This window comes from Stylophora pistillata, chromosome 11, assembly GCF_964205215.1.
Source record: "Stylophora pistillata chromosome 11, jaStyPist1.2, whole genome shotgun sequence".
NCBI classification, from domain to species: Eukaryota; Metazoa; Cnidaria; class Anthozoa; order Scleractinia; family Pocilloporidae; genus Stylophora; species Stylophora pistillata.
The window spans coordinates 12,690,399-12,705,979 of record NC_142529.1 but is presented as its reverse complement, the minus strand read 5'-3'; the positions used below and the strand labels follow the sequence as shown (position 1 = coordinate 12,705,979).

Here is a 15,581-nt window from a genome sequence, read left to right as displayed (position 1 = left end):
GGATGAATACCAGTTAACCTCAAACTGATACACCACTATGCAAATAACTACACACAAGAGACATAACGGGATGCGTACTTAGCGAGGACCACATTCCATACAGAACGTGCAGAAAACAAATATCTGCTAAACTTCGTAACGCGGATATTTATATATTAATGTGAGTGGGAAGAGTGAGGGTAGAGTGAAGAGTGATGCCGAGATCTCTCACTTCATTTACTGGTTCGATAATAGCAGTGCCAACTCTGAGGTGTGAAATGCTGTCACTGGGCGTGAAGCGAGAGCAGATGTGAATGACTTCAGTCTTTGTTGGGTTGCATTTAAGACCATTCTGCGTGTTCCAACGTAGAGCCTCATCAATGCAAAGTTCAATCTGTTCTAAGGCAACACGACGATTACTCCGCTTTATTATGATATAGAGCTGAGAATCATCAGCGTACACCCCCGCCACGTCCGCATCGGCGGGAGTTGTGGAAGTATTAGTCAGCTTTTGTAGATGTGGCGAGGAAAATGCTTTTGAAAGGCATCGAAGCAGAATTCCAATCGGTAAAGAGCAAAGAAATATAACTGACGCAAAGAGGCATTTGATCAACTTTCTTGGTACCAGGTTTAATATGAAAGATCTGACCCTTGAGAATAACATCAAGCAAATGGTGAAATTTAAAACCAGAGACTCGGGTACCTTGGACTGCCTGGTTTCTGACTAACATGCCTAAATTATTTGATCTCTCTAAACTGCCAAAGACTGGTACTTCGGACCACTTTACCATCCTTGCTAGACCTGTGACACCCCCTCTGAACTCTCGTATTAATAGAAAACTGCAGGCCAGAGATATGGGAGAAAGCGTCTAGCGACCCTTTGGTAGATGGATATTAGAGAAGGACTGGGCCCATGTTCTTTGAACGACTTTGTGTAAGGAAAAATTTCAGCTTTTTTCTTCGGAGTTGAAAGGGGCTATTGAGCTTTTATTGCCATGGATAACTGTTAAAATCAATAGTTCAGATAGACCCTGGATAACAAAAAGGTTAAAGTCATCCATTAAAAAGCGGCAAGAGGCCTTTATTAAGCACTGCAAGGGCTCTAGCACCTATAAGATGTGGCGGAATACTGTTCAGAAAGAAATTAAGTCTGCTAAGCGTCTCTACTATAGGAATAAAATTGCTGATCTGAGTTTGATCACTCGTCTAGTAAGAATTTGTGGAATCATACTAAACGCTTGAGTAAAAAGGATGTTAAGCAGGATTGGTATTATTAATTCTTGGATCGAAACTGCTCGGATTTGCTCTCCCTCTCAAATAAGGTAAAAAATTTTTTTACCAGTTTGACAGATCATTTTACACCTTTGGAACCTCCAGTCTTGGTCCCTCAGGAAGTTCCCTCTGAATTCTTGGTATCTGAGAAGGAAGCCTTCCAGGCCCTCTCATCTGTGAAGATTGGCAAAGCTAGGGTACTGAAGGAGTTCGCTCAAGAACTAGCACCAGTTGTCAAGGATATTTATAACGCATTCCTGATCGTGGGCTATTTTCCTGATGCCTTGAAGGCCTCATTGCTGAACCCAATCCCTAAAATCTCACCCCGGCAGCAGACAGAGAGCGATTTGCGGCCCATCGCTCTGATATGCACTCTTGCTAAGGTGCTTGAGGGATTCACACGGGACCGCTTGATTAAACAAGTGTCTCATCAGATCGACCTTCGTCAGTTTGCTCGTGCAGGACATTCCACCACTGACGCGTTAGTCTATTTGCTACAGGCTGTATATGAGACAGTGGATACAGGGAGTTGTGGTGCTAGGCTTTTCTTTGCTGACTACTCTTGACTAACGGTTTTGATATGATTGATCACAATGTGCTGATTGACGAGCTAAGGAACGTGTATGTGCACCCTGTTCTAGTTAATTAGATAATTGCCTTTCTGTGTAACAGGCCTCAGGCTGTGAGGATTGAGAACATTATATCTGAGTGGAAAACTCCCAAAGGCGGTATACCACAGGGCACTAAGTTAGGAATAATTTTGTTTACAATCATGACAAATAATTTATTGCGCTCATGTAACCTTAGAATAAAGTTTGTTGATGATACCACAGCCCTTGAAATAATCCCCAGGAACAGGATATAATCCCCAGAAACAGTGCCAGCCCACTCAATTTGTTACAAACGATTTTATACCTTTTCTGAAGATCACAGAATAAAATTGAACCCTACTTAATGCAAGGAGATGCTAATTAATTTTATGAGTAATCATAATTTTATTGTGAATCCTATTGTAATTGGTAGTGACACGGTTAAAAGAGTCACGACATATAAGTTACTGGGCGTTTCTGTAAGCAATGACCTGAAATGGAACCATCATGTAGAAGTTATAGTGCAAAAGGGAAACAGAAGGCTTTAGTCTTTAAGGGTCCTTAAGCAATGTGGTGCATCTCCAACTTCACTGGCTAAGGTTTATACAACCATTGTTCGTCCTGTTTTAGAATATGTTGCCCCTGTCTGGCAGAATATACCAGATTTTCTATCTTATAAGATTAAGAGCATTCAGAGAAGGGCTATGCGCATCATTTTTTTCCTTTGATGAATTACACCGAGGCATTAAATGTCCTTAATTTAACAACTCTAAGTGACAGACGCGCCCATCTATGCCAGGTTTATATTGATACACCCCGAATGAGACTCACCCCTTGCATTTTATGCTCCCTAAACTGGAAGAGGTTGTGCATAATTATAATCTTAGATCTGGCACTAGCTGCTCCACGCGTCCTACTTGTAGGACCAAGCGCACGCAAGATTTTGTCACGCATAAGTATACCCAGCAAGCAAAGGAAAATCAAGATTGTGAAGAGTATAATTTCATTTTTGGAATATTTGTTGTGGTTACATTTTTTTTAAAACCAGTTTGATTTTTATTACCCCTTGTTTCTAGTGGAGACAAAACATGAATTTGGCTACATGGCCGAGGCTATTTTGTAGGCCCTGGCTTACCAGTGATTTTGTACGTAAACTGAGAAGAAAAATTAAAATAAAAATGATAATACATTTAATCAGTATGGTCTTACAAGAAAAGAATCAGGAATCCTTCCCTTTGAGTAAGGAATTTAAGTTGGATCAATTACAAGTTAGAAATCAAGCCACTACCGCAAGTTAGTACCCAGCATTTAAATTAGTTATCTTACATCCTCAGGAAAACTAACAGACTTAAAAAAAATTTGGACTCCTCAAGGGAGGGCAGTGAAACACATCAATGAAGTATTTTAAGATTTTAGTCCCCTCAATCAGTAGATTGAGCACTCCAACATTTTTGCCCTGCAAGACTAGGCGGTAGCCCAAATTCCTAACTCAAAGAATAGGTTCCCTCATCCATTTTGAGGGAGGATTTTCTGGAGTAATATGGGATTGTTACTTGTGTCACATGTATTATCATTTATCTTTTTGGAAATTAATCACTGTTATCACTGACTGGCTATAGTCCCTACCCCTTTCTTCAGATTACGATAAAGAGTAGGAGACAATGCAATATAAAAATCAAACTGGTTTGAAAAAGTTTTGAACTAATGACAATATAACTAGAACGTACGAATTAGAAAATTGAGGGTGACAAATTGTACTACTTAGAAAAGGGTAATTAGTTTGAAGATTATAAACATGAAATACTAAAGTAAATTTTCATCTTTTTTATCTTTTTTATAAGTACATGTGATACAGTAGATAATTAATTGGTCAGACAAGAAAATGGTGCTTGTACCGAGTGTGAAGCAAACTCCTAAACAACCTCTTGGTACTTCAACAAGGTCTTCAGAAGATAAAGATCCAGAAATTGCAATCATAGATAAAGAGACTGGAGCATCAGATTCCGCGAGAAAGAAAAGTAGGAAAAGAAAACAAGAATGTCTGGAAGATAAAGAACTAGTTCAAAATATTTTGGGAGACAATAAAATTGTGAGAAATGTACGTCAGCAGCATGAATTAGATGAGCTTCAAGCAGGTAAATCTTAATGAAATGAATGGTTTTTTAATGTCCTTGGGAGTAATAAGTTCTAAGTATTATTGTTTTGATAAGATGTAATTTGTAATATATTTGTAATTCCAACTAATAAATAGTAGACCATGAAAGATATGGGATGGTTTAGTTTAGATGCATCTGTTACAGTTTCAAGCCTTGCAAAAGCACTATTAGGTATTAAATGAATGAATGAACAAACGAATAAACGGATGAATGAATAAGTTAATTCATTTATTAATAATTACATGTATTCTTTAATTAAGACAACTGGGCAAAATATAAAAGAAATGAAAGAGCAGTGAAACATGAAAATTTTCTTTCATTTTGAGGTGCAGTATTAACAAAAAAAATGGGATGTTGGCACATCCATATTAATTTCATATCGTATTTGAAGATAAGATTATTAGTACAATAATTGTTACAGTAAAATGATTGACATGTATTTACTTTTATCTCTCTTAGACTTGAGGAAGCTTGCTGGTAGCTCAGCTCTTAATGAGCTGAAATTTAGTTGCGGAGTCTGCAAGAAGCTATATTTTATCAGTGCTAAGTCCAACAGAACTACCCAAGGGAAGTTCAATTACTTCAAAATCAGTAACTTCAAACAAACATTTTTAATTTACCAATATCATTATTGCAGATCACATGTTTCAGCACTCAGAATAAGAAAAAAAAAAAAAATTCAGAGTGTATTTAGGTGATGGTAACTCTTGTTTTTTGTATTCAGCTGAACTTCTAAAAGACTAATAAATGTTTTTAATTAAGTAGAACTTCCCTGATCACTATTTTGAAAAATCCCCAAGGTGAGGAAATGTAAACCTGAGAGTACACTGTTGACCTTTGCCGAAAATTTGTCTCTTGAATGTCCACGTTTGTCTTCATCAGTATCTTTCGCTTTTTTTAGGCCATTTGCGCTTACATTTGTTTAGTGTTTTCGAGGCACCCCCATCCAGACCCTCACTAAACATTAAAAAAAGGCCAAACAACACTAAACCCCATCCAGACCCTCATGGTTGAGCGCATTTCTCATCCCTGATTTGATCACAGATCGACAGGGGTGGTTTGGCGACGCCAGTTGGAGGTCACATAAGTTTCTTTTTTTTTTTTTTTTCTGGCAATGCGATATCAAACTTAATTTAAATGAAACTACCACCTGTAGCAATCACATCTTTCACCCAATCCGTCAGAACACTCATATCACTGTACACTCCAAATTTATTAGGCTCTCCGCAACCCACTCCCCATGAAACAACGCCAGAAAGATACCATAGCCCATTTTCTTGACACGCCAGCGGTCCACCACTGTCAAACTGACACGGCCCCACTCCTCCTTCAGCTGAACCTGCGCAGAGAGCCCTTTCGTGTATGATGCCGTTATATATCTCCGGCGTATTACACAATTCCCTCGACACGAGTGGAACCTCTGCTTCCAGAAGCATCGTTGGATGAGGCCCGTTAGTTGCCAGTCTTCCCCACCCGGTAACGTAACAAATTGTGCCTGGGAGAAAACGTGCATCGTATGGCATCAAGCATATTGGAAAGGAACAACTTGTTAATAGCAATTTCTGCTTCAAAAGGACCATGGCTAAGGAAAAGAACATAGGAATACTATTCAGTTAAGGTTCTCTCTTAAGTTAAAAAAAATCTCACTCTGTGGTTCAGTATAGTTTCTGTCCCTTAAGATATGATTTTTACCCGTTCGATCAAACATCGAGTTCCCCTGCTAATTTTTAATTCCACAGTTTAAGAGGTGATAGGCAAAGTTATCAATAATGGGGACAGGGTGGCAAATCTCCTTACCCTTTCACAGCTTTAGTAAAATCTTAGAACCTTTTCACCTACTCTAGGATTCCTAGTCTTACTAATACTATCTGGTGGCTAAACAAATCGATCGGTGTACGCGGCAGACTTGCAGCGCTCTAACCTGTCCGGGAGGTAAAAGCTTTCTGTAAGCTGTACATGTGCTTTCCCATGGGAAATTATATTTTTGTATTCCATTCTGGTCTCCAGTGAATTACTGTGTAATGTTTTTTTTTTCCTTCAAGATCTACTCACCAACGTCATAGTCCGACGGGAACTCGTATGTTGGTGCATTAGATGTATATTCTGGATGAAGATAGATGTTAGAAATCTCCAAGCTTCTTTTGAGAGATCCATTCACTTTTAAATTGTGTTCACCTGCTATAACACTCCATTGAGTTGGAATAGCATCTGTGGAATTGAGCAAAATGGTCAAAAATCAATCAAGAAAATTTTACCTTGTTAGGAAAATAGCAATAGGCAAGGTTGCGGAAAGTAAGTGGTGAGTCTTTCAATGGCACAGAGTCTCTTGAATATGTAACGCCGAGACACAATTGTATATAAAGACCTCTCAGTGTCCCATCATTTCAATCCTAAAATTATGGTTGTTGATAAATTCGGGAGGCGTTTGAATGAATGAATGAATGAATCTTTATTAAGTCATAAGATAAATAATCACATATCCTATGTTACAACATTAAAAGAAGGTATATATATAAATTACAGAGAAAATCGAGATAAAAATTATAAGACTAGATTATGTTTAAAAATTAAGCGATTGACAAACGTGTTTTTGAACCTATCAGTGTTTATTTTTGGATGGTGACTTGTCTCTTTCCTCAGATTGTACTTGGTTGATTTCTTTTTTGGCATTATAGCTCTTAAAGGGTGTATTGTATGATTAAAAACATTCTTGAAGATACGTGTGTCCTGTTGATCTAACAATTCATAAACATTAATGTGGTCGGATGTATACTTGCGCTTATAACATCGATCTAAGAAACATTGGATTGTTGTTAATTCGGAATTTACAGCGCCAAATACGGACAGCCCGTATAATATATTTGGTAGAACCAGATTTAGAAACAGATGGTCTACTTCGGCCTGATTGTACCCTTCTTTCCTTAAAGTTCTTAAAATGAACAGGCACTTGTTTGCTTTGATTAGTTTTTCCCGAATATGTGTTATAAACCTACTATTGTCCTGAAATGTTACCCCTAAAATAGTAAGCTCTTTTGTCTGTGGTATTCCAGACACAATCGGAAACTCTATTGCACAACCTTTCTTGCGGAAAATGATTTCCTTGCACTTAGATGGATTGCTACACATACCATTACTTCTAGACCACTGGGAAAACTGATTAATCAGTGCGATAGAATTGTCATTATCACCTATCACAGGCGAGATAATGGTTGTATCATCTGCATATTTTACCAGCACGCTCTTATTGTCCAAGTGTATCTCTAAATCACTGAGAAAGACATTGAACAAGTGTGGCCCGCTGACACTTCCTTGGGTGGTACCTTTGTTGAACCTTTTCCATTTACCAATAAACCCATTTCTAATGACTCTCTGCTGCCTGTCTTCCAAAAAGCTTAGATACCAGTTAACTATAAAAGGATTTAGGGGGAGTTGCTTCAATTTGTGTGAGAGGAGATCGTGTTTCACACTATCAAAAGCCTTGCTGAAATCCATAGCGAAAAGGCGTACCGCTTTGCACTCTGGGATATCAAGATATTGATTGACAGTATGTTGGATAGTCAGTAGAGCATTGGTACAGCTCCCTCCCTCTATGTATGCAAACTGTGAGATCCCAGAATGTTCATCGAAGGTCTCCCTTGCGTGTATTCCTAGGACAGCTTTCTCAAAGCACCTTGCGATGACAGGTGTCACATTTATTCCGCGGAAGTCTGATATTCCCTTAGGTAGATCAACCTTCGGCAAGGGGTTCAGGTCTGACTTTTTCCAAGAGACAGGCCAGGCTTGTGTTCTAAGAGACAGATTCCAAATCCTGGTGATAACTGGAACGAATAGCTCGGCGTGGTCTTTCCATATAGTATACGGGATGCCATCTGGTCCGGTTGCTGTTTTCTTTATACGCATAAGAGAATTCAGGACTTGTCGCTCTGAGATTTCTGGGACTTCCTGATCTTCACTAATCTCCAGAGGTGTTGGCTTTATGTAGGCGTGGTCAGTACATAGGTCACCAAAGTAGTCATTTAACGCGTTGAGTTCGTAGTGGCCAAGAGATAGAGAAATCACCGGCTTGCGGCGCTGAGATGTTTTATCCACTTTTTTCCACCAATCCCGAGTTCCAATAGAGGCGATGAAGTCCCTTCTGTTTCCGAAAATCACTTCAGAGATCCTTTTATTCATAACTTTAAGACGGTCTTGATTACTGAGTGATATGCGTGATTTGGCTCGTATCATCGATCGAACGAGCGGAGTCATCCAGCCCGGGTCTCTTGATGACATGCGCACCGTTTTCAGAGGCATGCAGCTATTCAGGTGCCCTAGGATGGTATTTTCGAGCCTACCAACCACTTCATCGACATCAGTTTCCTGTATCACATCATCCCAGTTTTCCTTCGCTAACGCGATATACAGATCACGCTTTCTATGAGCCCTTTGGTCACGTACGTATACTTTACGGCGGATAGGTGGAAGCTTTATACCGGGTGGTAAAATAACTCCCATGTGATCCGTCTTGGAGAACATGTGAAAGGGATAGCACTTTGAAAAGAGATCCGTGCGGTTCGTGAAACAATTGTCCAAACAAGAATTCCCTCTGGTGGGGAAATTAACCAGAGCATTCCAACCAGACATTTCTTCGAAGCGTTTGATATCCAGTTTGTTGACATCGCCACCGCACAACACAACTGTTTGTGGATGTTTGTCTAGTACATTATCCACGGTATTTACAAGATGATTCATTAGATCGATCTCTGCATAATTAAATTTTGGAGGATGATAAACTCCACATATTACAAATCGATGTCCCTTGGGAAGTCGCAGAGTTATACAAATTTATTCATAAAGACTAGAGCGGTAAACATCCTCTACTGCAAGATTGTTCCTGATGTATATAGCAATCCCACCCTTATTGCGCATATCTCTGCCATTCCAATTTCTGTCTCTACGAAAGATGGAATAGCTCTCAATATTTACAATCGTTTGATATAAGTTTAATTTTTTTAAGTGTTCTTTGACATGACTCACTCGCACGAACACTGCTTTTACGTGGTGTAAGTCTCTTTGTTCTAAGGATATAAAAAGATCTGACGTAAGAGGACCTACACTTCTTTCGGCTCTATGCTTCTTTCTGTCTTTTTCTCAATAAGAGGTCTTTTCTCAATGATATATCTGATCATTAACCTATATTTTGACTTATTTTGTGTAATAATAACATTAGTTATAAGGACAAATGTATTTTTTCGTGAAAACAATACTCATAATTTAAGTGTTTTCAAAGAAGAGTTAGGTAAGATAAACTGGGCTCAAATGCCTGGTTTAATGATCCATCTTGCGCTTATGAAATCTTTGTTGAAAAGTATGCTTTAATTTACGATAAATGTTTTCCACTCAGAAAATTGAAAGCAAAGCGGTTCAAGCTTCGTAAGCTTTGGTTTACTAAAGGTCTTGCTAGTTCTATAAGGAAGAAAAATATGCTATATAAGTCTTTTCTTAATAATCCCAACTCTTCTACTGAGAATGTATAAAGATCGTATAAAAACAAACTTACTCACTCTCTTTGAGTTGCTAAACGCTTATATTATGAAGAACGAATTGAAAAACTAAAATCAACTGTCAGGTTTAGGGCAGATTCTTGAGAAATTTCTAATCCTAAGGAAGTAGCTAATCTCTTTTGCAAATATTTTACTAATACTGGCCCCAATTTAGCTAACAAAATTCCTGTATCAGTAAAGTCGCATAACTCTTTTTTACCTCCGAAACCAGTCAATTCAATATTTCTAGACGCCGCGAATGAGCAAGAAATTATTGAAATTTGTAGCACTTGTCGTTCAGGTACTGCTGTAGGTCATGAACTTAGAATCTATTGAGATAATTATTTTACCTCTTATACGCTTAATTAACTTATCTATTACTTCTGGCATTGTACCTAATCAATTAAAAATTGCTCGAGTTATTCCTTCATTTAAATCCGGTGAGCAGGATATATTTTCAAATTATAGATCCGTGTCTGTTTTACCTGCATTTTCTAAAATTCTTGAAAGAGTAATGTACAATCGTTTTCGCAAGCACCACTCCACTGCCTATGCTCTTGCTTGTCTATATGATAGAATCGCATAGCTTAAAGTAAACACGCGCTCTGATTGGTCAATACGTCAACCGAAAGAGAGGGTATTTAGAGTGGAATCGCACTAACGCATAAAGCGATATCGCTGACGTGAGTCACGAGCAAAAATTATTGTTACAAACGTAAAAACGTAAATACAACTAGTGCTACGAAAATATGAACAAATATGAACAAATTTATAGAAAACGAATGTCTTCCAAATTTTGAATTGAAATTGAAATTTTTAGAAAATTGGAGGAAACCATTCACGCTCAAAAGTACGAGAAAACGCATAGAAAAAAATCAAAATGCCAGAGACGAGGGAAGAAAGCCAAACGACAGTTCTCGCCAAGGAAAACCAAACAAGCTTTACGAAAGAAAACCAAAACAGGTATCAATGCCGAAAAAGGTCAAGCATCTTTTCCCGAAATCCAAACTATTGTAGCCTATACAGACGACGAACTGGCCTCTTTTAGATACAATATGGTTTCAAAAAACACTAGACGGCAAATTCACAAATTCGAGTGGTCGAAGAACTGTCATCCAAGCGCTCATTGATGATTTCGACCCAGTGGAGATATCAGAGCTCACTGGCCACTCCAATCCGGAATCCATATCCAGCTAAAGCCATAATCCTCTGGAAAAACAGCGGCGAATGTCGAATAAGTTGGCCGGTTTCAACCCACGCCAAGCGCGAAAACTACCAACGGCTATTCAAGTCATGCTTTACGGGAGATTGTTCTCAACAGCTCAGCCACGCCAAGTAACACAGCAGCTACTAGTGACCTTGACAGCAATGCCAGTCGTTCCAGTTACCTGATGGCAGGAGCAGTTGGCGGAATGTTTACTGGAGTAACTTTTAATCATTCTCCAGTAAATATTTCCATAAACTTTCAGTCCACCATTGACACCAACGAGCGACTCCCTGCGATGAAAGAAAAACAGTTTTAAATTGTGACTTTTAACTGAACTGTTTTTCGCCAGAGTTTACCGAGAAATTCCAGTCTTAATCATCATATTTTGAATACACTTTTTTTTAACAACTGTAAAGCACTTACCGGTTTTTTATAGATCTTGCTTTGATACCGGAACGATTGAAATTTTCATTTCGCTTGAGGATTTGACCATTCAGTTGTTGATTGTCGGCGCCACATTTTGCCAAGTTGAGTGGTAGCAGGCAAATCTCTGTCTTAAATAACTCCGTGTTGTGTACTTTTAGTTTTTTTGCTGAAGATTGTAAAATGTGAGACACCGCTTTCTCCACGAGTTTGAAATAAAAGTGGTTTTCATTCTAAAAATATCTTGTTCCCTCTATTCGCTAGATATTGACACCTGACTTTGAAAGGGTTTCCATCGTTTGCGCACTGGCGTGGCGCACAAAAGTACAGAACATCTAGAACATCTGGTTTCGCCCAGTAATTTGGTGGCTTTAGCTATGTGATTCAAGAAAAATTCACGAGGTACAATTAAAATTGTCGACGGTTCAAACGTGGGCGACTTACCTTGCTTTCCATTCCCTTAACAATGACAGTTCTGACAGTTGACTTTAAAATGGCTTTCTTAAGGGCGCGCGTACGGAATAAAAACAGACAATAACATTGCCGTTTTAATTTCTTGTTTTCTTATTTTTATTCAATTATGCGATTCAAGAAAAATTCACTACCTTCGCGATTCGTGCGATATCGGTTTTTCGCGTGAAATTTAACGTGGAATTCACTCGTCAGGCAGTGAATTTTTCTATAAAATCTCTTCTGCTATTGAAAGTAAGGAATATACAGTAGGTATTTTTATTGATTTGTCTAAAGTCTTTGACACCGTTGATCATAACATTTTAATTTCAAAATTAGAGCATAATGGTGTTCGAGGCACCGCACTTAGATGGTTTAAAAGCTATCTAAGCAGTAGGGAACAATATGTGGAATTCAATGGTATCAGTTCAGATCATTCTTGTGAAATAAAGTGCGGGGTGCCTCAGGGCTCGATACTAGGCCCCCTGCTCTTTCTACTTTATATAAATGATCTGTGCAATGTGTCAGAGGTGTTAGATTTTATTCTCTTTGTTGATGACACAAATATATTTTTGTCCCACAAAGATTTTAATTTACTTCCTGAATTTTTGAACTCTGAATTGCTTAAATTAACTCCATGGTGTCGAGCGAATAAGCTGTCCATTAACTTTAACAAATCGAATTTTATGATGTTTAGTCCTCGCCAAAAAGGGCAGACACTTGATATACCTATTCAAATTGACAACAATGTCATTGGACGTGTGAAAGAAACAGTATTTCTAGGTGTTATCCTCGATGAGCATTTGTCATGGAAGCCTCACATTCCTAGCGTTTCTAGAAAAATATCAAAATCAGTTGGTATTATTTACAAGTCCGGTTTCTGGCTTTCCAAAACTTCCTTGCGCTCCTTATATTAGTTTAGTTTACCCTTACTTAACAGATTGTCTTTCAGTTTGGGGATCGACATATCAGTCTAATTTAAATCGTATTGTTATTCTACAAAAGAAGATAATCAGAATCATATCTAAAGTTGTTTTTGATTCACACACCAATGTTCTTTTTAAAGAACATGGGATCTTGAAATTCTCGGACATCTATTTCTCCCAAATAGGTAAATTTATGTATCTGTTTAAAAGAGGCTTACTTCTTAATTATATTCATGATATGTTTACTCTTGCTAGCCAGATACATTCTTATAATACAAGAAATTCCAGCTTTTTCCACATACCTCATTGTCGAACTAATTTTCGCATATTCTCAATGCGGTTGCAAGGTCCTAAGTTTTTCAACACGCTGAGTGCTAGTCGGGAAATTCAATACTCTGAAAGCATCAGCTTGTTTAGCAAAAGGCTTAAAAAAATTCTTCTTTCTTAGTTAAATATATTCTTTGATAAGCTACACACCTATTCTTTTTTTTCTTTTCTTTTCTTTTTTTTTTTTTAACTTAATATAAATTTTCATTCAGCACCTTTGATTAGTATGGTTTATCCTATAGTTTAAGGAAGCCTATACTTTGTAAGCCCCCTGGCTTCTAATAGGCTTCCTTGCTGTTACCTCTTCAGTTCCTTTGATTTTGAAGTTAATTTAGTTAGAATAGTTCTTTTTATCTTTGATGTATCATAAATTTTGTATTCGGTTAATTTTTCTCTGGTAATGGCAAATAAAATGAATGAATGAATGAATGAATGAATGAATGAATGTATGAATGTGTGTGTGTTTGTGTGTGTGTGTGTGTGTGTGTGTGTGTGTGTGTGTGTTAAACCCAAAACCACAAATGTATTAACGGGTTTGTAAAGAGTTTTTGTTATGATATACCTTTATCGAAGCAGTGAGCAGCAGTCACAATCCAGTCAGAGGTTACCAGAGACCCCCCGCAGACTTGTTCGCCATTTGAGATCAGTGCTACTTGCCATGGCCAGCGGGACACACGACAACTTTGCCCTCCCATAATACGCTTGGAAGAATTTTCAGCGGCGTCATCGAAAAACTGTCTTCCACATTCCTGACCTAGCATGATAAAAAGATAATTCTTTTAATTATAGCAATTTACCGATTGACGAAAGAGAACGCACAGTTATCAGGTCGGTTGTAACACCAAGGGTTTATCTAAGATTGTACCGCGGGTATCGACTGCCCTGCTATTTGATTTCAAGGTGGCAACGCTATCTCTGACTGGTGTAACAACCTCAGATGGTCTCGATATCGTTTTACGCATGGATGCAATGGGAAGAGAATATGCCATTTGTTATTGATGTTGTTTTCGATCGTTCTCTCGAGCGTCTAATAGAAACATTTCACCAAAGACCTCTTTTCACTGATTGCTTAAAAACCGTGGTTTGGGTTAGAGCTCGAGTAAATAACCGGTTCTACATTTTCATTAGGATAGTTAAACAAATGAAAGAAAACGTCTTACGTGGATTTGTATTCAAGCCCAATATATTTCGCTCCGACGAAGGGCTAAAGCTCGAAACTTCAGCTTTCGTAATCGTTACGGTGGCCAATTTACCATTTCAACTTTGTTGATATATCCAAATTATTTCGTTACTCCCATCGACGCAGCCCCAAACAGTTTCTTTCGAAACTATCAGCCTTTATTTAATATATTTTAGACCGCTTGCGCACTCGCGTAATTGTTCAGCCTAGCGACTCGGGCTAAAATGACTCTGAGTCGGGCCCGAAACATGTTTATGCCTGCGGACATGTAAAAAGCGTTTGCCATTAACCTTTACCATTTAACTCAATTCATCTCGCTTCTTTATACCAACTAATCGCCGAGAACGGCTGAATTTCTGATCGAAAGGATCTAGGTGTAAGCCATGGCTGTGGCCGATCGAAGTCTTGTCTTTTTGAGGAAAGATTCTCGCCTCGAACAATGCCTCAGGCTTTAAAAAATGGTATTGGTTTATTGTTAGCATACCTACCAAAATGCAAGAAAGATAATCTGCGAAAAACCAATACCTTGCCGACACGAATCGGTCCAGTCAATCCCCAGTAGTTATAACCCAACACGTTCTTGAATCGAAAAAGTTTAGCTACATGGAGCTTGATTTTTTTGGATCTTCCTTAATATAGTACATCCTGAAATCACATTCTGCACGAGATACAGGACTCTATTTACAAATGTTTCTGTATCAAACTTACCTTTTCCGTTAAAGGAACAAACCAGCACCACAAGACAAACAGTCCACTCGACTTTTTTAGCTTTTCCAGTCGACCTGTGATCAACAAGCATGGAATTAAGGTTATGAGGTAATTTCCCGTATTTAAATCATCCGGCGCCGAAAAAGTGTTAGTGCATTATAAAATCCCGGCAAATGCCGACTTTACTTAAGAATAGGGTACATTTTCGATATAGGCGTATCATATTATACAAATAGATCTATCTATCAATTTATATTTTTTTCATCTGAAGAGGTGAGACTGAGGCCAAGCTGCTGAAAAATTTATTATCACAAATCTTGAATACAGGTCATGGCAATTGAAAAAAATTATCTCTTACCACGCAAGACTTCCATCTGTATACCGTACGAGCGACGAAAAACGCTTTTTTCGTCAATTTTTCTTATTATGTAATAAGTTTAAAACTTTTGTAATAACAAAGCGTGTCGCTATACTGTTCAATATCACGCCTTCTTTCATAAAACATTGTAACGGAATTAAGTTGCTTGTGCCAGGGCAAAGGTTGTTACATATATCTTATTAACCAAGCGCGAGGGCCGTACTAGGAGAATATCGGTCAGAGGTCTTGACAGTACGGACCAAGCGCAGCGAGGTCCGTACAAAAAAGACTGAGGGCCGATGTTCTTCCTGTACGGTCCCGAGCAAGCTTGATTAATAAGAGATTTATTATACGACTGAAGTTCAAAGGGACACAAGTGCGGTGTCATTCGGGACTATTCGGGACAGTACCCGGTCCAACACTTAGAGAATATCGGACCGGCAATAGAGCATTTTGATTAGTTGATTTTAGTTATTGGCCGAC

General features: G+C 38.3%; 1 protein-coding gene across 1 annotated transcript; it reads right to left on the bottom strand.

Moving 5' to 3' along the window:
• Positions 1 to 4,288: 4,288 nt before the first annotated feature.
• On the bottom strand, positions 4,289 to 14,905 carry LOC111320628 (serine protease hepsin). Its single transcript, XM_088739281.1, has 4 exons — positions 14,741 to 14,905; positions 13,415 to 13,606; positions 6,050 to 6,205; positions 4,289 to 5,579 (listed from the first exon to the last, which is right to left on the bottom strand). The coding sequence occupies exons 1-4, from the start codon at positions 14,829 to 14,831 to the stop codon at positions 5,131 to 5,133; spliced, it is 888 nt and encodes a 295-aa protein (XP_088595407.1). The 5' UTR covers positions 14,832 to 14,905; the 3' UTR covers positions 4,289 to 5,130.
• Positions 14,906 to 15,581: the final 676 nt, after the last annotated feature.